Below are 27,762 nucleotides of genomic sequence, written 5' to 3'. Positions count from 1 at the left end.
AATGAGTTGTTGACACAACTGTTCCGGTTTATCCATAGAACTGAACATGCAGTGCACAGAACAATGGCTTGAGGACAAAAAAAAAAAAAGATTCAATCACACACCTCTTTTCTTCTGAAAATCAATCTGTCATCAAAAGGACTTAATCAAAGGTCCTGTTTCAGCCCTGATAACATCTTTAACAAGCCTTCACGAAGGTGACAATGCCAGTTCTTTGAGTTTAGATTTAAATTTCCATGGTTCAATACGCAGTGAAGTATTTTTAAATATAATCAGCCTCTAAATATATTTCTCACATACACAGAGAAAGAGACAGAGAGAGAGAGAGAGAGAGTGAGAGAGCGAGCGCTCTTTAAGAGGATTTGTTCAGTCCCAGAGACGTCTGAGGTGCCTGGCCCAGACGAACACTCTGTTCTTCGTTGGTAATCTTTGGTCTGATAAACACAGCGATGGTCCATAACACACTGATGACTTTATCCACACCGCTGCTCTTCCATGGCGCCAGTTCACATGCACGATCACATGGCGCCAGTTCACATGCACGGTGTGTGTGTGTGTGTGTTCATACACATGATGTTCAGGACGGAGGACTGGATGGAGGCCATGTCTCTGTTGCTGTAAACACTTGAAGGCCAGGAGATAATGAGTCATGAGTCCGTTTTTTTCCTTTGGTCACTGGAGTTTCCCCTGAGTGCAAACACTTGTGTGACTGAGAAAGAGAGAGAGAGAGAGAGAAAGAGTGCAAGTAGTCTTTTTTTTTTTTTCCCTCTCTGTCCCTCCCCCCATTTTACACTCTTCATTTCTCTATCCCTTCTTCACTCCTCATTTCACTCATCTGAGAGATACTTCTGGAGCTCGCTCTGTAAAGCTGCCATTGTCATGCGCTGCTCTTCCTCATCGGCCTCTTCCTCATCTTCCTCATCCTCCTCTTCCTCCTCCAGAGGGGCGTGGTCTTGGAAGACCTGCTGCCTGTCAGAGTCCAGGCAGAGGCCGTCCTGGCTGCACACCTGATGACTGGACGCATCTGCGACGTCTGTAAAGAGGAAACAGACACGGCTGTGGATTCTGAGGTCAAAGTTCATGAAACCGCAGGTTCTGTCTGACCCTCAGTGCTAGTCTTTATCTCTCAGAGTAACCTGGACAGCTTTAACCAAGAACCTCTGCATCTAATGAAGGAATATTCTGAGTGCTTTTGTGCAAAAATGTTCGACAGGGAGCCCTGGGGTAAATTCAGCATTCTCAGATGAAGACACCTTTTTTTTTTTTTTTTTTTAAAGCCACGTGTATTTTCTAACTTACTTTCTTTCACTCAGTTCAGCTGCTTCCATAAAGTACTTCCATAAGACAGCTGGTATAACAGACAGGAAGAGGCAGAACTAACAAGTCCCTGATGCCGGTCCCGCCGCGTAAAGACGTCAGACTGAGATGAAGATCTCCACACTGAGGCGTGCGGCCCATTGTGACAGCATGTTAAACACAAGAGTCAGTCAGTCTGTCTCATCCCCCAGGGAGCCAGAGCACTCACCGTCCCCGCCGGGGAGCACCTCCTCCCAAGAGTACTCCGCCAGGTTAATGGCCTGTCTGATCCACCGCTCCAGGAGCAGCTCCTGCAGGGACATCCGCTGGGTCGGGTCAGGATGGAGCAGTCCAGACAGCAGGCCCTCCAACTCTGCACACACACACACACACACACACACACACACACACATATACACATACACACACCCATAAATGTGCAGGCACACACACACACACACACCCATAAATGTGCAGGCACACAGACACACGTCACAGTAGTCAGTTTAGCCACCCTGAACACGCCAGCCTCTGTGATACACACAGGTTTGAGGTGGACGTCTCACAGTTACTCTCCTTAATGGGAATCTGAGGCACATGTGTGTGTGTCCCTGTCTGATACAAGTATGTATAAACCATCATCCCACAGAGAACCATCCAAACAGAGTTCTTCATGTCTACACAACAGCACACACTGCTCACCATTTATACATGAACAAATCAGTCAGTCAGTCTGTTCACACACACACACACTTCACAGGCTAAATAGGATTTCAGTTAGGGTGCTATATACATTTTTCTATTTCTATTTTATTTTTAATTTATATAAATTTCATTAAAAATCTTGAGACAGTGTGTGTGTGGGAGACACACAGTGTGTGTGTGTGTGTGTGTGTGTGTTAGTGTACCTGTAGACAGGGGGTAAGGGGGTCTGAGTTTGGCCTCCATGGCCTCCTCCACACTGCAGAACGGATTTTCACTAAACAGCAGAGTATACAGCAGCACACCAAGAGACCACATCTCCAACTCCGGACCCTCGTACCTACACACACACACACACACACACACACACACACACACACACAGGGACACACATACAGACACACAGAGACACACATATACACACATACACACACAGACAGACACACACGCATACATATAGACATACACAATAAAAATTCAAGATAAGATGATCCTTTATTAGTCCCACAACGGGGAAATTTAGTGTTACAGTGTTACAGCATTCACAGTAATGCGTGCCGTCACACACACACACACGTATGGATTACAATTAATTAAACTTTAACAATGATTAAACAAGTCAAAACGGAGCTGTGCCAGTATTATTGGTAGGGAAATATGCCATTTTAAACCATCCAAGCGTGGGTGGAACCCTTTATGAGGGCAAGTGTTTCAGTACGTACGGATTTCCTTGGAGCACCTCCGGTGAGCAGTACTCCAGTGTGCCACAGAAGGTGTAGAAGAGTTTTCCAGGTTCCAGCCTGGCAGCAGAGCCAAAGTCGATGAGTCGGATATGAAAGCGTGTGTTAATGATGATGTTCTCGTCCTTAATGTCCCGATGAAGGACGTTCTGACCGCGAAGATAAGAGACCGCCGCCACCAACTGTCCTCAACACAGACGCAGACGCACACACAGACACACACACACAGACACACACACACAGACACAGACACAGAGGAAATCAACTGTTTAGATTTTGGCATCTGCCAATGTTACTACATCTCGGTCAATTCAATGCAGAGATGCTCTCTCTCTCGCTGACCTGTCTTAAGGTGTAACTCTCTCTCTCCCTGTCTCTGACCTGTCTGAAGGTGTAACTGTCTCTCCCTGTCTCTGACCTGTCTGAAGGTGTAACTGTCTCTCTCTGTCTCTGACCTGTCTGAAGGTGTAACTGTCTCTCTCTGTCTCTGACCTGTCTGAAGATGTAACTGGCCAAGGGCTCGTCCAGTCGTGGCTGTCGGTCAATAAACTCAAACAGGTCCAGACCCTCTCCATGTTTCTCCATCACCATCTGGAAGAAATCCCTGTTCTCAAACACCTCCAACACCTAAGCACCAGACCCACGAGAGAACGAGGCAGAGAGAGAGAAAGTAACAGAGACAAAGACACAAACAGAAAGATCTTTATAAATCTTAATGCGTGCACTGCTGAAGGCCTGCTCTGCTTTAGAAATGAATGATGAAACATGAATTTTAAGAGGGCAACTTTGTTCCCTTGATTCATTAAAGCTTTTCAGGGCAAACTCCCACACACTGTAATCTATGACAATGCCAGCAACAACAAAAATGATAGCAATAGTAGCAATAATAATAATAATAATAATAATAATAATAATAATAATAATAATAGCCTACTAGCCGCTCCCAGTGTTTCATGACTCAGTGTAAAAGCAGAGTGAAGAGGATGGAGAATTAGAGGTGGAGAATTAGAATGAAGAGGATGGAGAATTAGAGGTGGTGTATGATTAGAGTGAAGAGGATGGAGAATGAGAGGTGGTGTATGATTAGAGGGAAGAGGATGGAGAATTAGAGGTGGTGTATGATTAGAGTGAAGAGGATGGAGAATTAGCGGTGGTGTATGATTAGAGTGAAGAGGACGGAGAATCAGAGGTGGTGTATGATTAGAGTGAAGAGGATGGAGAATTAGAGGTGGTGTATGATTAGAGTGAAGAGGATGGAGAATTAGCGGTGGTGTATGATTAGAGTGAAGAGGACGGAGAATCAGAGGTGGTGTATGATTAGAGTGAAGAGGATGGAGAATGAGAGGTGGAGAATTAGAGTGAAGAGGATGGAGAATTAGAGGAGGTGTATGATTAGAGTGAAGAGGATGGAGAATTAGAGGTGGAGAATTAGAGTGAAGAGGATGGAGAATTAGAGGAGGTGTATGATTAGAGTGAAGAGGATGGAGAATTAGAGGTGGAGAATTAGAGTGAAGAGGATGGAGAATTAGAGGAGGTGTATGATTAGAGTGAAGAGGATGGAGAATTAGAGGTGGAGAATTAGAGTGAAGAGGATGGAGAATTAGAGGTGGTGTATGATTAGAGTGAAGAGGATGGAGAATTAGAGGAGGTGTATGATTAGAATGAAGAGGATGGAGAATGAGAGGTGGTGTATGATTAGAGTGAGGAGGATGGAGAATTAGAGGTGGTGTATGATTAGAGTGAAGAGGATGGAGAATTAGAGGTGGAGAATTAGAGTGAAGAGGATGGAGAATTAGAGGAGGTGTATGATTAGAGTGAAGAGGATGGAGAATTAGAGGTGGAGAATTAGAGTGAAGAGGATGGAGAATTAGAGGAGGTGTATGATTAGAATGAAGAGGATGGAGAATGAGAGGTGGTGTATGATTAGAGTGAGGAGGATGGAGAATTAGAGGTGGTGTATGATTAGAGTGAAGAGGATGGAGAATCAGAGGTGGTGTATGATTAGAGTGAGGAGGATGGAGAATTAGAGGTGGTGTATGATTAGAGTGAGGAGGATGGAGAATGAGAGGTGGTGTATGATTAGAGGGAAGAGGATGGAGAATTAGAGGTGGTGTATGATTAGAGTGAAGAGGACGGAGAATCAGAGGTGGTGTATGATTAGAGTGAAGAGGATGGAGAATTAGAGGTGGAGAATTAGAGTGAAGAGGATGGAGAATTAGAGGAGGTGTATGATTAGAGTGAAGAGGATGGAGAATTAGAGGTGGAGAATTAGAGTGAAGAGGATGGAGAATTAGAGGAGGTGTATGATTAGAATGAAGAGGATGGAGAATGAGAGGTGGTGTATGATTAGAGTGAGGAGGATGGAGAATTAGAGGTGGTGTATGATTAGAGTGAAGAGGATGGAGAATCAGAGGTGGTGTATGATTAGAGTGAGGAGGATGGAGAATTAGAGGTGGTGTATGATTAGAGTGAAGAGGATGGAGAATCACAGGTGGTGTATGATTAGAGTGAGGAGGATGGAGAATTAGAGGTGGTGTATGATTAGAGTGAAGAGGATGGAGAATGAGAGGTGGTGTATGATTAGAGTGAAGAGGATGGAGAATTAGAGGTGGAGAATTAGAGTGAAGAGGACGGAGAATTAGAGGTGGAGAATTAGAGTGAAGAGGATGGAGAATTAGAGGTGGTGTATGATTAGAGTGAAGAGGACGGAGAATTAGAGGTGGAGAATTAGAGTGAAGAGGATGGAGAATTAGAGGAGGTGTATGATTAGAATGAAGAGGATGGAGAATTAGAGGTGGAGAATTAGAGTGAAGAGGACGGAGAATTAGAGGTGGAGAATTAGAGGTGGAGAATTAGAGGTGGAGAATTAGAGTGAAGAGGATGGAGAATGAGAGGTGGTGTATGATTAGAGTGAAGAGGATGGAGAATTACAGGTGGTGTATGATTAGAGTGAGGAGGATGGAGAATTAGAGGTGGAGAATTAGAGTGAAGAAGATGGAGAATTAGAGGTGGAGAATTAGAGTGAAGAGGATGGAGAATTAGAGGTGGTGTATGATTAGAGTGAAGAGGATGGAGAATTAGAGGTGGAGAATTAGAGTGAAGAGGATGGAGAATTAGAGGTGGTGTATGATTAGAGTGAAGAGGATGGAGAATTAGAGGTGGTGTATGATTAGAGTGAAGAGGATGGAGAATTAGAGGTGGAGAATTAGAGTGAAGAAGATGGAGAATTAGAGGTGGAGAATTAGAGTGAAGAGGATGGAGAATTAGAGGTGGTGTATGATTAGAGTGAAGAGGATGGAGAATTAGAGGTGGAGAATTAGAGTGAAGAGGATGGAGAATTAGAGGTGGTGTATGATTAGAGTGAAGAGGATGGAGAATTAGAGCGAAGAGGGTGGAGAATTAGAGGTGGAGAATTAGAGTGAAGAGGATGGAGAATTAGAATGAAGAGGATGGAGAATCAGAGGTGGTGTATGATTAGAGTGAAGAGGATGGAGAATGAGAGGTGGTGTATGATTAGAGTGAAGAGGATGGAGAATCAGAGGTGGAGAAATGCTTGCGAACCCTGACGATGTTGGGGTGTTGGAGGCGGGACAGGATGGCTATCTCCTGACTGACTGATCCCAGATCAGGGTCATCCAACCAACACTCCCTCATAATCTTGCTCTTCTTTATAAACTTCACCACCACCTACAGAGAGACAGAGAGAGACAGAGAGAGAGAGAGAGAGAGACAGAGAGAGAGAGAGAGACAGAGAGAGAGAGAGAGACAGAGAGAGAGACAGAGAGAGAGACAGAGAGAGAGACAGAGAGAGAGAGAATGAAAGAGAGAAGACCAGTGATTGTTCTGTCTGTAGATGCTTCACAAAGCTGTGAACGTTGGTGGTTTGCGGTCTGAGGTTGTGAGAGAGCGTGTTTGTCATGTGACCTCTTCTCCGTCCGTGCGTCGACAGGCCTGCCAGACGAAGCCGAAAGCCCCTTTTCCCACGGCTCGGACCCTGCGGTATTCCTCTGAAAACCGGCCCTCACACGCCCCAGAATGTTCCAGATCCAGAGAGGACCCAAGACCGTCCCCACGGCAGGCCTCGCGGATGGCCTGCACAGAAATAATAATAAAAAAAAAATCACCCCAAAATTTCACACTTGTCTCTGTGACAGATAAGGACCCCACTGTTTTTGAGGGGTTTTTCCCCCCCCCAACATGTTTTTTGTCAATCTGATTACCTTAAGACACATTCACTAAAGTGCCACCATGTGACATTTAAATACTGATAGTCGCAGTGAAATGAAATAAAGAGAAGACAGACAGGCTTGGTTATTACTGACTTCTCCCAGGCTGAGGGCAGAGGAGTCCTGTCCTGACACTCCCGACACAGACTGTGGGCTCAGCAGCGCCTCCTGCTGGGGGATGAGGTGATGACAGGCACTCATCCATACACAGTAAAAAGAACAGCCCCTGCTACCGGGAGGAGCTGCCTTACGGATGTCACACTGCACCTCTGGATTAGAGCAAATTAAAACACACACACAGACACACACATGCACGCGCCCACACACACACGCACGCGCCCACACACACACACAAATCAGTCCGGGGGTCCTTCAGCTGTTCCTGTTCCTTCCTATAAAGATGAACACTACAGAATCCTCCCTTATTCACTGACCCTGAGTACAGACAATCTCTACAGAATCCTCCCTTATTCACTGACCCTGAGTACAGACAATCTCTACAGAATCCTCCCTTATTCACTGACCCTGAGTACAGACAATCTCTACAGAATCCTCCCTTATTCACTGACCCTGAGTACAGACAATCTCTACAGAATGCTGCTTTGTGCGCTGCTCTGTTCAGAGATAAAAAAACCCCACCAGAATGCTCTTTCATTCTTTACAAGAAATGTTCCTTCACTCCCAGCCCAAATCTTAAATGCATAACGTCCTAAGTGTGTTCTCTTCTCTAAGAGGTGGATAGTTGAGACTAATCTCTATAACCAAAGCTAGGGATTTAGCATGGTAGATACAGACCAAGTGGTGCTCCATCCCTGTGGTAGCAGGTTCCCACAAAACGCCCCTCCACAATGTCTCTGTTCAATGCAGGCGCAGAGCAAGCATCTGACTGGGGCTTTTTAGGAGTGGAGGTCGCCAGGGTGTCGCTTAGCAACCGGATTCCACCACTGACCCGTCTGTCTTCTAGAACATCGCCTTTGACATGTTCCGGGAGAAGGTTCCTATGTTCTGGATCCTTCGGCAGGGGACTGTTCCACTCTTCTGGTTCTTTCTGAACACGGTCAATCACACATCGTTTGTCCTGCTCTGGGGAGCGCGGGGCGTCGCCCTCCTGGTCCAACTCCACCATGATGGGCGACGGTGTGCGGAGGAGCTCGGCCGTGTCGCAGGAGGTCTGGGAGAGGCTGAGGAGGTCAGGAGGAGCGCTGGGGAGTTCCAGGCTCCCGTTCAGGTCCAGTTCTCCCAAAGCTCGAGTGATGACCTCACCGTTGCTGTCCATGTCCAGGAAGCAGCTTCCGGAGTCGGGCACCAGAGCGCCGTTCTGTGAGTTATCGAACCGGTCCGGACCGGCCCATTTCTCGCAGAACCCAGAGGAGGAGCGGCTGCCCAGGGAGATCACCTCAAAACTGGAGTCCTGCTGTGCAGTTTGGTCAGAGCATCCATAGCCCACCAGGTGAGGATCAGGAGGCTCCTTTCCCGGCCTGCGGGGATCGCTTCGGTTCCCTTGGTGGTGTGGGTCTAAGGGTTCCACATTAAGGGGAGTGCTGGTCACTTTCTGCCCACTGAGGAGCTGCTTCGCTGGGCCGTGGCGAGGGGAGAGACTGGCTCTCTGGACCTCCTGGGACTCCACCAGCGCAAAGGTCTGCAGGAGGGCCGTGGTTGAGTCGAATGGATCAGAACTGTTAAACTGGGTGACCAGTTCTGCTGCCTGTTCACACAGCTCTGCCGTGTCCTCCAATCTGCCAGACGTAAACACACACGTTTGACCATCGCTGAAACCAAATGTGGATTTACAGTTTTGTTCACTTTGTAACTGCATTGACTTGCCAGCCCCTGCGTGAACAGAATTCAAAGTGACAGAACACTGTAACAGACTCAGAACCATCCTCTGTAATTATGGAAATAATGACACTACAGAGCTTAATGAATGACAAAATGGAAACATCAAATAAATGTATGAGTTTCTGCTTCAGAGATCTATAACAAATCAAACTACACCTGTCACTCTAAAATGATTTATATGTACAGGTGTGGATGTGTCACACAGAAAATTATTATTCTGCTGAGATGAAACACCAATTAACTAAAAGTGCAGGCTTTAACAACTGCACATCTGTTCATGACCATTCTCTGCTGAACGCTTTTACGAGATGAATGTTTGAAAGGTAATGTTTTTTTCTTTTCTGATTGACAACCACTCCTTAATTAAAAGATAGACAGACAGATGAATGGATGAATATGGGAGACAGTGACGTGTCCAGGGGAGTGGTTGATGGATGGATGGGTGGGTGGATGAATATGGGAGACAGTGACCTGTCCAGGGGAGTGGCTGATGGATGGGTGGATGAATATGGGAGACAGTGACCTGTCCAGGGGAGTGGTTGATGGATGGATGGGTGGGTGGATGAATATGGGAGACAGTGACCTGTCCAGGGGAGTGGTTGATGGATGGATGGATGAATATGGGAGACAGTGACCTGTCCAGGGGAGTGGTTGATGGATGGATGGATGAATATGGGAGACAGTGACCTGTCCAGGGGAGTGGTTGATGGATGGATGGGTGGGTGTGTGGGTGGGTGGATGAATATGGGAGACAGTGACCTGTCCATAGGAGTGGAGGTGACGGCTGGTGAGGTCATGGTGGAGGGAGCACTGCCTTGCTGATCCAGCTTGGCACTGGTCCCAGTGAAGATCGTTCCCTTCCCAGTACAGACCCTTCTCTGGACAGCCTGCTCAACCATACCCATGTCCCCAGCCAGGACTGTGTGTAGGTCTGAAAGAAAGCCACACACACACACACACACACACACACCCCTTTAAAATCAACGTGTTTGAGTCTACACTTGAGTCTGGGTCTGGGTCTGATACATGCGTCACTCCAACACACTTTAAAAACACCAGGCTTGAGTCTAGAGGAGTCATGAGTCTAAAGGGAGACTGTTGATCACAAACTGTCTAACACAGTCTTACAACAGTACACACAGCGGCCGAGAACTCACCAGACGTTTCCTCTTGATTCTCCTTTACTGAGGTGGCATCACTGCAGAGGGTTAGAACACTCCCAGACACAAGCTTGGGACTACCAGAGCTCCTACAGGGGTCTGAGAGAGAGAGAGAGAGAGAGAGAGAGAGGAATACAGGAATTCAATCAGTACTGCCTGCGGTCTGGATACAGCCCATCTGATGGTTTAGTCCAAAAACCAAACAAAAAAACCCCAAACAAATAATTCAAACTATTCAGATGGTAAGGTGCGGTCGTGAATAAGCCCAGTAGAGGTCAGTTCCTGACTTTCCTGGATGCCTTTTACGAGTCTTAGCAGCCCACAGCTAACACAGCATCACAAGGACTACATCAGAATCTTTCTGTGCTGGTGGGAAGATGCCTTTGTCCAATAGGCATAAGGTGGATTCTGAATGCTGAGAGTTACAGGGAAAAAAAAACCCACCGCACAGTTTTCACTGCGAAATAAACCACAAAACCATTGGCTTGAATTGCTCCCAGCTGTTCCCTAAAAACTGAGTATTCAAAGGCAACTGAATTATGGTAAGTTATGGTAAAAGGTAAAACAAATGTACCAGGCAGGTACTGACAGACAAGGTACATGAGGTGACTGCAGCTCTTCAAAAGCAACAGTGTTTTCACTCAGATCTGTGAGATGAATGATGATGCCGTGAAGGCTAGTTATACCACTGACTGGGCAGAGACTGTGTGTGACCTGTGTTACTGCTGGACTGGGCAGAGACTGTGTGTGACCTGTGTTACTGCCGGACTGGGCAGAGACTGTGTCTGACCTGTGTTACTGCCGGACTGGGCAGAGACGGTGTCTGACCTGTGTTACTGCTGGACTGGGCAGAGACTGTGTCTGACCTGTGTTACGGCCGGACTGGGCAGAGACTGTGTCTGACCTGTGTTACGGCCGGACTGGGCAGAGACTGTGTCTGACCTGTGTTACGGCCGGACTGGGCAGAGACTGTGTCTGACCTGTGTTACGGCCGGACTGGGCAGAGACTGTGTCTGACCTGTGTTACTGTTGGACTGGGCAGAGACTGTGTCTGACCTGTGTTACTGCTGGACTGGGCAGAGACTGTGTCTGACCTGTGTTACTGCTGGACTGGGCAGAGACTGTGTCTGACCTGTGTTACTGCTGGACTGGGCAGACTGTGTCTGACCTGTGTTACTGCTGGACTGGGCAGAGACTGTGTCTGACCTGTGTTACTGCTGGACTGGGCAGTCGACGTCTGGTCTGGAACAGGACTGCTGCCTCTCTCCACGGTATGCATGCATTCATAGAACGCTGGCATCAGAAATGTCACATTCTACACACACACACACACACACACACAATTAAAGGATGATCACATGTTTTCTCATTCTGTTTCTCATCCTACTCACTTGGCTGTGGCTCAACCGTTTGTTTTTGCTTAAATAAAGCAGACATAAATATATTATTCCACAGTTTTGCTGCTCAAATATCTCCCACACCACTACTACAAGCCCAGAGTTGAGAACAGGTCACACACACACACACACACACACACACACAGAGGTATAAAGGGACTCCAGTGCTGGTCTGGAGGGTGCTTTACCTTCCCCTGCAGCTCAGACCTGCTGTAGCCAAACAGCATGGAGGTGTGGAAGCTACTGATGGAGAAGATGGAGCCGTCTGGGTGGAGAATCAGCAGTCCACTGGCTGGCGCAAACACCCACACACTCCCAGTGTAAACCAGTGTTGAACTGGGAGACGTCAAACCGACCCCGGGGTCTTTGGGTCCTACAGAAGAACAGCAGGCATGTTAGCCATTCTTCAAATACTGTTATATGTTATAGACACTGTGCATTTATTTTTCCGATCATTTTTAAAGTAAGAAGTAACAGCCCACACATAACCAGACTTGTCTGCTGCGTTTGATCTTGGAAAAGGAGAACGGTAATACAAGATGTAAGTAATTCTCAAAATTTAGTACCATAGTTTAGGAAATGTTTACAGTGTTTTTCTACCTGATTATACGGGTATTTACACCTCCACACAATGATCATCTCATCTCAGAACACACGTTCAGTAAACAGCCCAGACACCCACTCAGTGTCTAACGTCTGAGTCAAGCACAGGACCCAATTTACAGAGGAGGCAAAAATCAAACCAGTGCTTTGAAACAGCATGTCAGAGAGAGCGGGTTTACACCCGTGAGTGTTATTAAATGTAATGTCAGAGAGAAGGGGTTTACACCCGTGAGTGTTATTAAATGTAATGTCAGAGAGAAGGGGTTTACACCCGTGAGTGTTATTAAATGGAATGTCAGAGAGAGGGGGTTTACACCCGTGAGTGTTATTAAATGGAATGTCAGAGAAAGCGGGTTTACACCTGTGAGTGTTACTAAATGGAATGTCAGAGAGGGGGTTTACACCTGTGAGTGTTACTAAATGTAATGTCAGAGAGAGAGGGTTTACACCTGTGAGTGTTATTAAATGGAATGTCAGAGAGAGGGGGTTTACACCAGTGAGTGTTATTAAATGGAATGTCAGAGAGAAGGGGTTTACACCTGTGAGTGTTATTAAATGGAATGTCAGAGAGAGGGGGTTTACACCTGTGAGTGTTATTAAATGGCATGTCAGAGAGAGGGGGTTTACACCCGTGAGTGTTATTAAATGGCATGTCAGAGAGAGCGGGTTTACACCCGTGAGTGTTATTAAATGGCATGTCAGAGAGAGGGGGTTTACACCCGTGAGTGTTATTAAATGTAATGTCAGAGAGAGGGGGTTTACACCCGTGAGTGTTATTAAATGGCATGTCAGAGAGAGGGGGTTTACACCTGTGAGTGTTATTAAATGGAATGTCAGAGAGAAGGGGTTTACACCCGTGAGTGTTATTAAATGGCATGTCAGAGAGAGGGGGTTTACACCCGTGAGTGTTATTAAATGGACTGTCAGAGAGAGCAGGTTTACACCCGTGAGTGTTATTAAATGGCATGTCAGAGAGAGGGGGTTTACACCCGTGAGTGTTATTAAATGGAATGTCAGAGAGAGCGGGTTTACACCCGTGAGTGTTATTAAATGGAATGTCAGAGAGAGCAGGTTTACACCCGTGAGTGTTATTAAATGGAATGTCAGAGAGAAGGGGTTTACACCTGTGAGTGTTATTAAATGGCATGTCAGAGAGAGGGGGTTTACACCCGTGAGTGTTATTAAATGGCATGTCAGAGAGAGTGGGTTTACACCCGTGAGTGTTATTAAATGGCATGTCAGAGAGAGCGGGTTTACACCCGTGAGTGTTATTAAATGGCATGTCAGAGAGAGCGGGTTTACACCCGTGAGTGTTATTAAATGGAATGTCAGAGAGAAGGGGTTTACACCCGTGAGTGTTATTAAATGGCATGTCAGAGAGAGGGGGTTTACACCTGTGAGTGTTATTAAATGTAATGTCAGAGAGAAGGGGTTTACACCTGTGGGTTGTGTTCCGGACAGAAAGGTCGTACACATCTCTGACAGACTGGGAACTCTGGATGGGTCCAGAGCAGAAAGGCCGTCACTGGGCCCAGACTGGTCACAGTCATTCCGCACCTCCTCTGGTTTTCCACACGCCACTGCTGCCCGCAGTTTCACACGCACAGGCAAAACCATGCCCGCCCTGTGGACAGCTCCTGTCCTCTGTACTCTCAACATCTGACACCATCACACACATATACACACACACACGCACGCACACACACAAACAAACACAGACATCCAGTTACCCTCAGATCAACCAGTATGACAATTACAGTGACACAGAGACAATGAATTACACATGAAATTCACTTCTGTCACTGTGATAGTATGAAGCAGCTCCGTTGTTCAGACAGGGATGGGAAAAAAACCACAAAAACAAACAAAAAAAAGACAACTCACACCCTCTGCAGTTCAAATACCAACATTGTTTTTAACAGATATGGAAACTAGACGACATCTGAGTTCACTCTGGCCAACACTATACACAGGACCCAATATACGTGTGACTATTTACATCCCCAATCTACACCTGTACAAACTCAACATTTCATCCCAAGTTAACAGAGAGAGTTACACGTTAACTCTGAGAGAAAGACCACAGAGCTACACCTCTGACTTCCCAGTTTTATTCACGGTCAATATTTTTAATAATTCATATTGCCTGGAGGGCACTTAAAGAGAGACAGTGAGAGTGAGAGAGAGACACACACAGAGAGAGAGATGAGACACAGGTACTGAGAGGAATTCTGACCTTAGGCTCCGCCCTGTGGTGGAGAGGAATCCTCAGAGAGGGCATCAGAGACATGATTGACAGGCCTGTCAGCTCGTCAGCACTGCGGTAACCATGGAGAAGGGCGAAGGCGGGGTCACAGCTGAGGATTCCACCCTGAGGCAACACAGAGAGTGAGAGATGAGTGGAAGTGGTGGTGAGACGTTTCATGGACGTCAAGACACGCTGGGATCCAACGGGACGACATTCCTCCTCGTGAGGACGCCCGGACACATCCAGACAACTTCTCAGCCAACAACTCTACACACTAGAATCCTCATGAATCCTCAAATTACACAACATTTTTTTCTCAGTTGAAGTTGATCAGTGCATCTTTATTTATTTCTCAGTTGAAGTTGATCAGTAAATTCGATGAGGCTGAAACAGATCCTGACTTGAATTGTTTAGACACACCAGACCTGGGCATGTATTATCAGACACTGGTTTAGTTCTGCAGTCTAAAAGCAAAAGGACGTACATTCTGAGAGAAGGAAACGTGAGCACATATCCTCTCCACGGGCTCCAGCAGTAAAACACACACACACTGGTACAGGGACAGCCTTCTGACCCACACCGACACAGGTACCTCTGCCCCATACCTGCCCAATGCATACACCTGCCCATCAGGAATCAGAGCAGAGAGAGAGAGAGAGAGAGAGAGAGAGAGAGAGAGAGAGAGAGAGAGAGTGTTAGGCTAGGCTGTTCTGATGCTTTCATTTCAGCTCACTTAAAAACATTGCCTGTAAACATTTCTTAAACACCATTAATAGGGCTAATACTAATAAACACTCACAAAGTTTAGTACAAAATTGTCCTTTAACTATTTGTACTGAAAACAACAGAGAAGAAAATACCATGAAGAAAAATCATGACACTGTAAGGAAAACAAACAAACATGAAAACCAAAGGCTATCGGGAGTGACATTTATACATTAGGGAGGAAAACGCGTCTCACCACTTTGGCTGTAACTGAGACCACGTTTCCCTCAGTGTCTAGGTTGTCCTCAGGTACAGCCTCCTCTAGCGTCTGATTGGTCCTGAGGAAGGTACTCAGCTTCTGGCCAATCAGCTCACTGCTTGGGAGCTCAAACAGCTTGCAAGCCTGCTCATTAGCATCTAATACCTAGAGACAAAACAACACAACTCAAGCACAGCATTTGATCACAGTCTAGGCATGATATAATGACTAATAAACCTTCATCTTGCGCAGCATTTCTAAAATTACTAAAGCGTCTACGAAGGCAAAACACAACAGCTATCTTACATTAACTATGGCTAAATCTTATTACTGTGCAATCCCATAATCTTTTTTGTTGTTGTTGTATCAAAGGCAAAAACAACACTCTGGGTGTTAGTGATGATCTTTTCACTTCACAGTGCCCTTTAACCAGGGACAGGGTAGAAAGCAGCACTTTGGACATACTGACAAAAGCTAAAAACACACCGAGCCCCCAGCCCACCTGAGTGGTGTTCCAGTCCACTGTGAGCGTGGCTTTGTTAGGGTTGGACACCAGAGACTCTGTGGACAGCTGCCCAGAGCCACAGGCCAGCTGAGTGAGCAGACATCTGTCGACCACGCTGGAGGGTCGCGCAGGAGACTCGGACGACACGCCGGAGCAATGCAGCCGTGTAACCTGAATGTCTCTCACCGCGACAGAACTGTAACTGGAATCACCTTTGGGTTCAAAGAGCGTTCCATATCAGAATCTCATTCAATAATTCTTTGAAATGTATGTTTGTCCGTGGAGAAATTTCTCAAGACTTCCAAGTCAAATAATGAAATATGAACACATACACCCTTGCTTACCTGTTCCAGACTCGTGCCACTGTTGCAACGAAGTGTGTTTGTTTGACAGTTTTCTCGCGCAAGGGTAGGACTGATTCAGGTCGAATGACTGATTTTCCACTTGACTGGAGTTGTCACCGGGTACCACGCAAACACTGCCGCCCTTAACGCTCAGGCTTTGGTTGTCTATCGTGTGCCGCCACAGCGACATGGTCAACACTAAACGAAGTACAAATATTCGCAAACATTAAGACGGATTCAGTGGTAACACAAGTAATATCTACAGTTAACTAAAGAACGCACTCATTTCAAATGCGGCGCACAAATAAATCGATTAACTAGCTGAATATCAAGTGAGTGTTTTGCGTTTGTAAAGTCAGTGTTGACTAGTTTGTTGAAGTCATGTACCTATGGTTTCATTTTATGTATGCGTACAAACATTCTAAAATTGTTGTCAACCAACGTATATACTGACGACTTTTAGAAAGATCAACTCACCTATGGATAGTAGTTTACGAAGGATTATAATGGCTTGGTTGCTCAGTTAGCCTTACAAGCTACTGGGAAACTTGGAAATTTCAGTAGCACCGTCTACCTTCAAACGGCACATGCGGAAAGACCGCTTTCTTAGAAAGCGTGAAGAGCGAATTATTTGACGTCTATGATGACTCTCAGAATGTGGTCAGTCATAAAAATCCGATAAAAACTTATCAAAGGTTAGAAACTGTAACTTCTCGCGTTCTCGGTTTACACAGGCAATTACTTGTGGAAAAACGGCGGTCTGTAATGTTTGGCGCGGTCGCAGTCGAAGAAATGAAAGGTGACAAAGCTAGCCAATGAAAGAGCGAGATATCGCGGATTGGCAGACAAATTATCAAATGAAAAACTCGTACAGGCGGAGTTACGTCTTAGGTGGGTTGGGGCGTGTAAGTTTCTATGGACACCAGAGAAGAGATATTGTTTACCTTTTCATGCAGTCGCCTTTTGGGGGGTAAATCACTTAATTTTAATTTCGCAACTTTTGAAAAACGTATCGAGTTTTCATATGTCAATATTCTCTCTGAAAATTTACATGTTTAACTTCACGTAAACATACTGTACAAGCTCAGGCAGTTAAATTCTCGTATTCATGGGTAGATTGCTCAGCTCTGGAATCAGTTATGAAAAAAAAACCCGGTACGGGACACATACATAAAATATAAATACACATAAACATATGAATACATGTGTAACAATAATTAGAGTTTCTTAGACATTTTCTCGCCCTCATTTTGTTCTAATGAGACAATTAATATTGAGTGATTTCTCTCTCTCTCTCTCTCTCTCTCTCTCTCTCTCTCTCCTATTTCTTATTTATTTATTTAGAAGCAGCATTTTTTTGCAACTATTTTCCGAAAATGAGCGAATAACAACAGAATTTCTTTATAAAGGTACACACACACACACACACACACACACAGAGTTAATCACTTCCATCTATGTTAATCACAGTTAATCACTTCCATCTATGACAAGCAACACAAAACAAGCGTAACATTATTGTCAAATTATTATTTAAAACATTTATACTGTACTCTGCCCTATGACAGTGACCCGTGTGTGTGTATGTGTGTGTGTATGTGTGTTAGGTACACATTCTGCCCTGTTAGGTTTATATTAACAACAGGGTGAAATATTTTAAACTATGTTAGCTATAACTCTGTGAATGATCAAGATTTAGTTAACATAACCTGCAACAAGTGAATAGCCTTTTAGTATTTGTATAAAACATGTTTCATTTTCTTCATAATTTAGCCTAACAGGGTGGAATTTTAAGAACATAACAAACAGCTTTATATCATAACACTCAGAAAACTGCGAGTTGATACTCACTTCACTTTGCCCTGTTGAATTCTTGTCAAAAAATGAAATTAATTCCTGAAAGAAATGTCAGCACAAGTGTAGACTGTAGGAGAAAAGCCACAGACTAACACGGTGGAAAATGATGTCAGGGAGCTGTTTATTACGGAGGAACAGTTTATTATGACTTTAAAAACAAATTGAACATAATATCATTATCATACAGCATTGTTTCACAGTTTTGTAAACAATAGAACCATTTCATTTCAAAGAAAGAGCAGTACCCTTAAAATGTACACATGCGTTCCATCCCACAACTAGCTTCAAGATCAAACTGAAAAATAGGTTTTGTGCTTCTCAGTTAAATTCAGATGAAAGTCAGTACAGCAGCTAACATGTCTCAGGCCATTCTCAGCAAATGTGAATAAGCAACAGTCGTTTAAACAGAGCAGAGTTTACAATCTCTGGATTAGTCTTAAAGTCAGCTGACAGAAGACACAGAAAAAACATGAAGATTTTATGGTTTGCCAGCGAAGAGCATTTCACCAGAGGAAGTGAGAGACAACTGTGTTATGGTCAAGAGTTACAATTTTGGAAAGACTAACATTTTAGCACATGACGAACTACCTCCAGATGTCTGTCATTTTCAGCTTCACTCATTTTGCGTTGGCTTCTGGGTACTGTTAGCTTGTTAACTGTACATGTTTAAAGTTAGCAGTTAAGTCTCACCACACCTGTGTGTGTTCTTTGACATGAGAATTCACACAGCCAGCTTTACTGCCCAGGTCACTGCAAAGATAACTGACTCAATCATCTTGCGTTCAAACCCCCCCCCCCCCCCCCCACCCCAATAAAAAAAAAAAAACCCAAGGGGGATGCCCAGAGGAGGAGAAGCGGTTAAGCTCAGGTGTGATGGATGACCGTTTGTGTTTTACAGGACTGACCACTGGAGAAAAACACCATGAACATTTTTTTTTTTCCCCCTCCAGAGAGATCTTAACACACAGGGCTGATTTGGGGAGGTACAGCAGAAGCATGCATAGCACTGAGAACAGGCACATCAAAGGTAGTGAGGGGTCTCCGTAGAGACAGAGAGCAGAGTCGGACACGCAGAGATGAAGGGACTCAGGTCAGGTCATGGTGGGTGTCCAAAGGCAAGAGCCAGTCAAACCTCTGGCTTCTCCACAGGATCACAGATGGAATCTATGAGTGGTAGTCCTTCTTACTATGGGGTCTGTTACCAAGGATACGGTCAATATCAGAAGCTATGTGGGAGGTGATCTTTGGAAGAACCTGCCAGAGAAGAAAAAAAAAAAACCCCAGTCGGATACAGTTAGCAGTTTGGCCAAAGACAGACAAAATCTCAAGGCTCTGCTAGTTTTGTAGATCCAGGAAAGGTTGATAAAACAGAATAAATCACTCCTGGTTTTGTACCCTCTGAGCTATATCATGATTTGTGAAGTTTGCGAAGATTTGTGAAGCAAGTCCACGTAAACCTCACATCTTTTTCTCTAAGGGGGTTCGCAAAGAAACTCAACTTGTGAGTGTTCAACTCAAGCTGTGTTGACACACTGAAACAGAAGCGAGATTTTCTGACCAATTTGATAATGTGAAAAAGAGAAAAACCACGACTGGAAAAAGTGTAAGATGAAAGCACAGATACAATCTCTAGAGTTCAAGTTTGACTGGAAGTTTAAATATATTTTTTTCCATTACTATGGATCCATCACGTAATTTAGAATTTAATTTTGCAAAGAGCAGTGGATAAAATGAGATTAACATTTAAATTAACCTTTGAGACAATGCTGAAGGATGTGCATAATACGCTGGTGATAAAATAAGCCTACATTTTGGCTCTGCACTGAATGGCCCATTGACATTTGGAATGGTTCCTCTCCGCATGCCGCTTGGTACAGGCGATGCATCTTACCTGTATCGCCCCCAGGTTCTCCGTCAGCTGTGCTGCATTGGACGTTCCCAGAAGAACCGAACTCACGCCTTCGTTACGCAGGCACCAGGCTGTAAAACAGGGCGGACATACGATGGCATGAACATGTTTAGTGCTTAAGGTTTTTAAAATATAAAATACACCAAAATAAGAACTTAAATTCCATCTTGTTATAGAGTGAAACTGAAACTCAGATAAGTTCATAATGTGAATGGGTCTGGGTCTGATGTGGTTTAATAATGGACTCTCAAAAATTATATATATATAAGGCAGTGTATGTGTGCTGAATGTCTAATATACACAGTCTAATGCAGACAAATGTATGATCTTCATATTTGATATTCAACTTGATGTCCTTTTGATGTTGAAAACATTTCCAGCCCTGTGCTTGCTTGGCAGCATCACTGACAGTGATTAGTGTAGGTCATTCTCACCAGCCAATCACTGACCATATTAACATTATTTTTTGGTTATTACATGGTTTATCCCCTGTGGTCAGCAGCAGAGAGGTAGAAGCTGAATTTTGAACCCGGTCACATGACTAGGTGTGACTCTTTTACCTATGGCCAGCTGTGGCAAGCTGTGGTAAGGTGTGGTAAGCTGTGGTAAGGTGTGACTCTCTTACCTATGGCCAGCTGTGGTAAGATGTGGTAAGGTGTGGTAAGCTGTGGTGAGGTGTGGTAAGGTGTGACTCTCTTACCTGTGGTAAGCTGTGGTAAGCTGTGGTAAGCTGTGGTAAGGTGTGGTAAGGTGTGACTCTCTTACCTGTGGTGAGGTGTGGTAAGCTGTGTTAAACTGTGGTAAGCTGTGGTAAGGTGTGGTAAGCTGTGGTAAGGTGTGGTGAGGTGTGGTAAGCTGTGTTAAACTGTGGTAAGCTGTGGTAAGGTGTGGTAAGCTGTTGTAAGGTGTGGTAAGATGTGGTAAGGTGTGGTAAGGTGTGGTAAGCTGTTGTAAGGTGTGGTAAGATGTGGTAAGGTGTGGTAAGGTGTGGTAAGCTGTTGTAAGGTGTGGTAAGATGTGGTAAGGTGTGGTAAGGTGTGACTCTCTTACCTGTGGTAAGGTGTGGTAAGGTGTGGTTAGCTGTTGTAAGGTGTGGTAAGGTGTGGTAAGGTGTGACTCTCTTACCTGTGGTGAGGTGTGGTAAGCTGTGGTAAGGTGTGGTGAGGTGTGGTAAGCTGTGGTAAGGTGTGGTAAGCTGTGGTAAGGTGTGGTAAGCTGTGGTAAGGTGTGGTGAGGTGTGGTAAGCTGTGGTAAGGTGTGGTAAGGTGTGGTAAGCTGTGGTAAGGTGTGGTAAACTGTGGTAAGCTGTGGTAAGGTGTGGTAAGCTGTGGTAAGGTGTGGTAAGCTGTGGTAAGCTGTGGTAAGGTGTGGTAAGCTGTGGTAAGCTGTGGTAAGGTGTGGTAAGGTGTGGTAAAGTGTGGTAAGCTGTGGTAAGGTGTGGTAAGGTGTGGTAAGCTGTGGTAAGGTGTGGTGAGGTGTGGTAAGCTGTGGTAAGCTGTGGTAAGGTGTGGTAAGCTGTGGTAAGGTGTGGTAAGGTGTGGTAAGCTGTGGTAAGGTGTGGTGAGGTGTGGTAAGCTGTGGTAAGGTGTGGTAAGCTGTGGTAAGCTGTGGTAAGCTGTGGTAAGGTGTGGTAAGCTGTGGTAAGGTGTGGTAAGGTGTGGTAAGGTGTGGTAAGCTGTGGTAAGGTGTGGTAAGCTGTGGTAAGGTGTGGTAAGCTGTGGTAAGCTGTGGTAAGGTGTGGTGAGGTGTGACTCTCTTACCTATGGCTAGCTGTGGTAAGGTACAGCTCAGTTTCTCAGCAATATGATGCAGCTCCTTCAGTTTAGCCTGTTGTTTTCTGCCATCTTCACTCAGAATCCTGTCTTTCAGCCACTGGTATGACTGGGACCAGGGATAGCAGAGAGAGAGAGAGAGAGAGAGAGAGAGAGAGAGGGAGAGCGAGAGAGAGAGGGAGGGAGGGAGGGAGAAGGGAGAGAGAGAGAGAGAGAGAGAGAGAGAGAGAGAGAGAGGGAGGGAGGGAGGGAGAAGGGAGAGAGAGAGAGAGAGAGAGAGAGAGGGAGGGAGAAGGGAGAGAGAGAGAGAGAGAAAGAGAGAGAGGGAGGGAGGGAGAAGGGAGAGAAAGAGAGGAGGTGAGCATTTACAACAGTCTGCTTCAACATCAAAGGACCTTACAACAACAATAAAAAAACCACATTTCACAGGAAGTGGGTGTTTCAGGCGGAGTCTGTAAGGGAGGTGGAGCTATCCAGGGGAAATGATTGACAGATGCTGACAGTGTTTTAGTGCCTATGGCATCTGGCATTCAGAGACACTGAGTAGAGGGAGAGTGAAGAGAAAACCTGGGCTGCGTCCAAAACCGCATACTAACGTACCAAATAGTATGTCAAAACAGTACGCCACCTTTAGTAGTACGTCCAAATACATAGTATGCATAGAGTAGTATGTGAATAGTACCCGGATGACATACTACTTCCATTGGAAAAACGCAGTATGCGAGCACTGGACACTTTTCAATCCCATAAGGCTATATGGAAAAAAGGGGCGTTTCTGATGCGGTGTTTAAACGTGCAGCTGTGTCCGTTTACAGGTAGTCGTCATTAAACCGCGATTATAAAGCTCACGCGCAAAAATGTGGCGCAATTTGATTACCTCATGAGTGCGTCCAAATTCTAGCATACTTTCTTGTCTAAAATCTTTTAGTACGTACTCCGCACTACGTACTTCAATGCAAGTTTAGTGTGCAGTATGTAGCATGCAGTTTTGGACGCAGCTCTGGACTGCCATCTCTCCACACTTCTGCCATCAGTTCTGTCAGAGCTCCCAGGTCCAGTGTGCAGTGGCTGGGTCTGTAAGCTTGGCTGGGTCTCTAAGCCTGTCAGACAGTAGCATTCTTTAAGACTAGAGAGACTGATGTGAGAGACTGTGGTGATCCAGCTATAGGCCAGCAGGCTAAAGCCCCGATTGTACATTAAGTGACCAATGAACTGTCACGCATTTGTGCCTAACGTTCAGTGATGTCTGCTACAACTCCCCAGTTTAATGCGCAGCGTTGAGCTCTGGTGATGCTGAGAGAGGATGAGGATGCTTCATTGTCAGAAAATCAGAGTCTAAACTCATACCTTCATGGAGGCCCTGGAGGATTCTGGGACGCCGTTCTCATACTTGCCCGTGATGATTCCACAGGCCAGAGGGGACCAGGAGACCACACCCACACCTGAAACGCATCATTGGGAGTTTTACCCAGACACACACACACTTCCACACACACACTTACACACATACATATGTGCAAAAAGAGTGGGAAGCCTGTGCTATAGAATTGTTCATTGGGCCCCACCCATGGTAAAGTGTGAATGAACATGAACGAGGCACGAGGTGTTTGACCTATTTTATGGTAGAGCTCAGGGAGCTGGATTTCCACTTTGTCTCTCTGGAAGAAGTGATACTCTGCCTGCTCACACACGGGCGGAATCAGATTAAACTGCCTGGCCACAGAGTATGCCTCCTACAGAGAGAGAGAGAGAGAGAGAGAGAGAGAGAGACAGTGGATGAAGGAAACATTGGAAGATGAAAAGGAAAGAGACGAAAGAGATTCTATAACAATAAAACTGTCACTTGATCATAAATAATCACTCCCGTGGACTGATAAGCCGTTTTTCTCATTAAACTCTGGGCTTATCAGTTCACACATGGCTAATCTGCCGTCTCCACTTACCATGATTTCCATGGCAGACCAACGAGATGTCCCCCAGTACATAGACATGCCCTGGTTTATCACATGAGTCATGGCTCTCACAATCTCTGAGAACACACACACGTACACACACACGTGCACACACACACACACACACACACACACACGCACACACACACACACACACAGAGACACACACGCATGCATGCGCACGCCGCACGCCGCACGCACACGCACGCGCACATACGCGCGCACACACACAGAAACACATGCACACACATGCATGGACGCACGCACATACACACACACACGCATGCAGAAACACACACACACACACACGCCCGTGCACACACACACACACACACAGATGGAGCCAGAGAGAGAAAGAGAAAGAGAGAGAAATTAGTCAGTCAGCATGTGCTGCTGGAAAACCATAGCTAAACAACTGAGACATTAATAATGAAGTTAATTAAATGAAGTGTTACTACTGAAAACAAAACATGATGACAAAACACAAACGTATGCCTCCCTGGCAGCAGTCAAATTTAATGAGAGTCTTTTCGTCGTTGTTGCTGTTTTGTTGAATTTCTGAGTTTTAAGATGCCTCAAAAATAAATAAATAAATAAATAAATACAGCGTGTTTCCATTCCATTATTTATTATTCCACTAGAGGGCGCTATGTCCTCACACCTCAGGTGACCCCAGGCTGCCTGAGTATCCAGGGATGAACAGAAATATACTGATATCCCAAGGCTGTGTCACAGTATGCTAACATAACAGGATTTGGGCAGAGAGTCATTTGAACAGATCTCGCTTCACACCGTTCGCTCTCTGAGGAATCCGAGTTATTCCACATTCAACAGCAGTGTCTCTCTGCACCTCGGTACAGCAAAAAAAAATCTGTTTGCACTTCTATATGCTTTAATATACTGTACAAAAGGAGAGAGTCAACATACACACACACACACACACACACACACACTGATGAAGTGCTAAAAACGGCTGTTAAACGGTTAAAACGAGGGAACAAGACTGTCTCACAACCGAGCTTCAAATGAGAGAATAAAGAAAACGTATTACCCCAGCGCTGCGGCGTGACCTCATTGTGAGTTTGTGACACATCTTGGCTTTTTATGCGTTAACTGAAGGCAAGCCTTCATATTCATTTACATGTGCCGTATGTTTTGTGTAGTACTCTTGTCTGGAGAGATAACAGTACCATTCCCATTATGAGACCATTCCCATTATGAGACCATTCCCATTATGAGACCATTCCCATTATGGTGTGTGTTTCCTTTGTATCCGATGCTGGCGGGATCACCAGATCATGTGTTTTCAATAAATGATGTGTGTGAACCGTGTGAACATTGATATTCTGTGTATTCACTGAAATGCCGCATTCAGGTATATCTAAATTATATCTATACAGTCACACAACTGTATGCCTTTGCTCTGTGCTTTGCCTCAGGTTTCTGACAGTAAAGCCTAAACCATCAGCAGTAGAACCAGACTTCTAAACCTTATCTCACTCCACATCAACACACATGATGAGATGAAGAGCTCGGCTTGACAGGACTCAGTCTTGGCTCTCAGAGCACTTGTGTTCACTGATTCAGCAAACTGCTGTGGACTCATTGAATGACCAGACATAGGCAAGCCATTGCTTTGCAAGACAATACCAACACAAACAAGCACGCTAATGGATGTGGAAGAGAAATCTCCCATTTTCAAAAAAAAAAAAAAAGGGGGAGACAGTTTTGGACAGCAAACGGGACAAGGGTGCTATTAGAAATTTGGGGAAATGAAAACATTCAGGATCAGTTTGATGGAATAGTTCAGAATGATGAGGTTTATAAGTATCTTTTCCGTTAGGTTTGTAAGTTTCCACATCTCTCTCAGTCGCATTTCAGATGCGATACGCTGTCCTCTTAGTCTTCAGGCGACAGGCTCGTCTTGTATGCGACTGGCTGTGCTTGTATAATATAGCGCCGTAATAACAAGGCAGAAGACTCTCTGTCTTGTTAGCTGTTGTTAGCAATGCTTTGTTTATCAGTCCATGGAATGTTGTATAGTGTCTCCATGGTTGCGAATTTTGCCGTTGGTTACATGGCCCATAGTATGAATACAACAGGAACTCTAGGTGTGGTGCTTGTAGCCGAGGACAAAGTTCCTGGGCTTAAGTTCCTGGGCTGATGACCCACAGTGTGAACGGGGCTACTGGTCTAAGGATGTTGTCTCCCTCTGTCAATACACTCTGAACCCTACCAGCGGGGGTGGGGGTGGGGGTGGGGGTGGGGGGTGGGGGGGGGGCATGGCACGGTCGGGGGGGGGGGGGGGGGGCAAACGGTGGGGCCAGTAAAAATCTCTCTCTTTGTTTAACCCGGGAGGATGAACAGCTACACACAATGAAAAGGAAAATGTTCTCTCGTCCACTCCTCACAGCCTGCCTCAGTTCTCCACCGCGGCTGAGAGAGTGAGAGTGTGTGTGGGAAGAAGCAGGTGGGAGGCAGAAACGACAGAATATCAGCTGAGTACAACAATACATCTGGGGGGGGGGGGGCGCAGGGGGAGAGAGAGAGAGGGAGAGAGAGAGAGAAAGGCAGAGAGAGAGAGAGAGAGAGAGAGGGAGGGGGAAGAGAGAGAGGGGGATATATATATATATATAGAGAGAGAGAGAGAGAGAGAGCAGGAGAGAGAGAGAGAGAGAGAGAGAGGGATATATATATATATATATAGAGAGAGAGAGAGAGAGAGAGAGAGAGAGAGAGAGAGAGAGAGAGAGTGAGAGGAGGAGAGAGAGAGGGGGGGGAGAGAGAGAGGGAGAGAGAGAGAGAGAGAGAGAGAGAGGAGGAGAGAGAGAGGGAGGGGGGAAGAGAGAGAGGGAGAGGGAGAGAGCTGGGGGTGCTGTAATCAGCCATGGTGAAATACCATGGTATTTTTTTCTTGATTAACTACATCCAAACTGACAGCTTTTCATGAATTATAGCCATTGTGCTCAGGCCCAGCATATGAGAATACACAAAGCGAAGGCCATTTGACTAGTTTAGCTTATAGCAGCAGTGTGCCGAGCAGTGTATCTGAGCAGGGCTGGGAACCCGGCCTGGAATCACAGAGCGCTGCGTCTCCACATAACGGAACACCAGGAGAATACTGCCGGCTCTCAGTCTTTGCACTGCATTGCAGATTGCTCTCTCCATCTTTCCCTGTGTGTGTGTGTGTGTGTGTGTGTGTGTGTGTGTGTGTCTGCGTGCGTGTGAGAGAGAGACTTTGTGACTATGGGCATGTTTTTATGTACATACAAATCATGCTTTCTCATGTATGTCTGAACATGCATGACAGCATACATATGTCTTTGCATGTGTGTGTGTGTGTGTGTGTGTGTGTGTGTGTGTGTGTGAAAGTGTATGTCTGCTTTTAGAACCATATGGCTGTGAGGTGAATGAGAAGACAATGACAAATAAAGAGTGACTTCTTAACTATGACATCATTCAACAAGCCTTTGGCAGAAATGAGTGTTTTCTCTCTCTCTCTCTCTCACACACACACACGTACACACAAGCCAGTGACCCTCAAATATTTTGCGATCCTGTAAGACATTCACATATTTCAAGGAGAAAAAAATTGACAAAAGAGAGAATGGAGAATCGAAAAAAAAAGGAAGAAAAAAGAAAAAAAAAGTCCATTATTGTGTTAGTTGTTCCCTGACAAACATTTACAAACGATAAAATCAAGAGAGGGAACAGACGATGAATCAATCAGAGTATTGATCGTTGAGTGGGAGGGTTCACACCGCTGGCGTAGGCCTGTCTGTATGATAGACTGGTCTTATGCATAATGAATAGAGCACAGCGTGCTCTTGCTGCAGTGGCACACGCTGCATCTCTGGGACCTCAGCGTCTCACTGACCCCACAGAACACGAACCTGAGACCTCAGCGCTCTGCCCCAGGGCTAATATCATTACACCAACACCCCGGCCGGAGTCATCCTCAGACACCAGGAGGTGAGGGAGGGGGTTTACACCCTGCTATGCTGAGACTAACCCTTCTCATCCAAAATATGCCCTTGCAGTGCCCCAGAATCAGGGGGGCAAAAAGAGACCATACACAAATATATATATATATATATATATATATCAGTGTTTGTATGGATCTGTGATGCTGTGCACAGCAGTACACGGCTGGTGTGAGCGTTCAGGGGGCTTTTAGCACCAACACCGCATAAGAGTCTTTTTATGTCTTCATAATGGCGTTTATAATACATTCTCACTCCTCCCCAA

General features: G+C 45.5%; 2 protein-coding genes across 4 annotated transcripts in view; both read right to left on the bottom strand.

The window, feature by feature from the left end:
- Nucleotides 1–827: 827 nt before the first annotated feature.
- pask (PAS domain containing serine/threonine kinase) lies at nt 828–16,214 on the bottom strand. Its single transcript, XM_030773444.1, has 20 exons — nt 16,025–16,214; nt 15,678–15,892; nt 15,173–15,340; nt 14,696–14,833; nt 14,200–14,334; nt 13,403–13,622; nt 11,549–11,733; nt 11,170–11,278; nt 9,961–10,062; nt 9,563–9,734; nt 8,525–8,700; nt 7,760–8,464; nt 7,061–7,233; nt 6,663–6,830; nt 6,300–6,425; nt 3,231–3,365; nt 2,721–2,920; nt 2,205–2,338; nt 1,526–1,669; nt 828–1,024 (listed from the first exon to the last, which is right to left on the bottom strand). Exons 1-20 carry the CDS (start codon nt 16,212–16,214, stop codon nt 828–830), a joined length of 3,792 nt encoding a protein of 1,263 aa, XP_030629304.1.
- A 2,831-nt stretch (nt 16,215–19,045) lies between these two features.
- kcnab1b (potassium voltage-gated channel subfamily A regulatory beta subunit 1b) overlaps nt 19,046–27,762 on the bottom strand; it is a 48,206-nt gene continuing 39,489 nt past the window's right edge. For all 3 annotated transcript variants that reach the window (XM_030773355.1, XM_030773356.1, XM_030773357.1), the window contains 6 exons: nt 23,506–23,591; nt 23,175–23,295; nt 22,910–23,004; nt 21,551–21,671; nt 19,773–19,861; nt 19,046–19,135 (listed from right to left, as the gene is read on the bottom strand). In XM_030773355.1, the coding sequence (XP_030629215.1) occupies nt 19,046–19,135; nt 19,773–19,861; nt 21,551–21,671; nt 22,910–23,004; nt 23,175–23,295; nt 23,506–23,591 (602 nt within the window). The remainder of the gene's footprint in view (nt 19,136–19,772; nt 19,862–21,550; nt 21,672–22,909; nt 23,005–23,174; nt 23,296–23,505; nt 23,592–27,762) is intronic.

Source organism: Chanos chanos, chromosome 5 (genome assembly GCF_902362185.1).
Source record: "Chanos chanos chromosome 5, fChaCha1.1, whole genome shotgun sequence".
In the NCBI taxonomy this organism is placed as follows: Eukaryota; Metazoa; Chordata; class Actinopteri; order Gonorynchiformes; family Chanidae; genus Chanos; species Chanos chanos.
This window is presented reverse-complemented; position numbering and strand designations above follow the sequence as displayed.

What these genes read in the sequence shown, in the direction of transcription:
- pask (XM_030773444.1), bottom strand. Translation starts at nt 16,214, where the DNA reads ATGTCGCTGTGGCGGCACACGATAGACAACCAAAGCCTGAGCGTTAAG. An exon ending in GTCCGGAACACAACCCACAG is followed by an intron (nt 11,734 to 13,402) that starts GTGTAAACCCCT and finishes GTTCTTCTGTAG; the next exon opens with GACCCAAAGACCCCGGGGTC. An exon ending in GGTGCTCCCCGGCGGGGACG is followed by an intron (nt 1,025 to 1,525) that starts GTGAGTGCTCTG and finishes CAGACGTCGCAG; the next exon opens with ATGCGTCCAGTCATCAGGTG.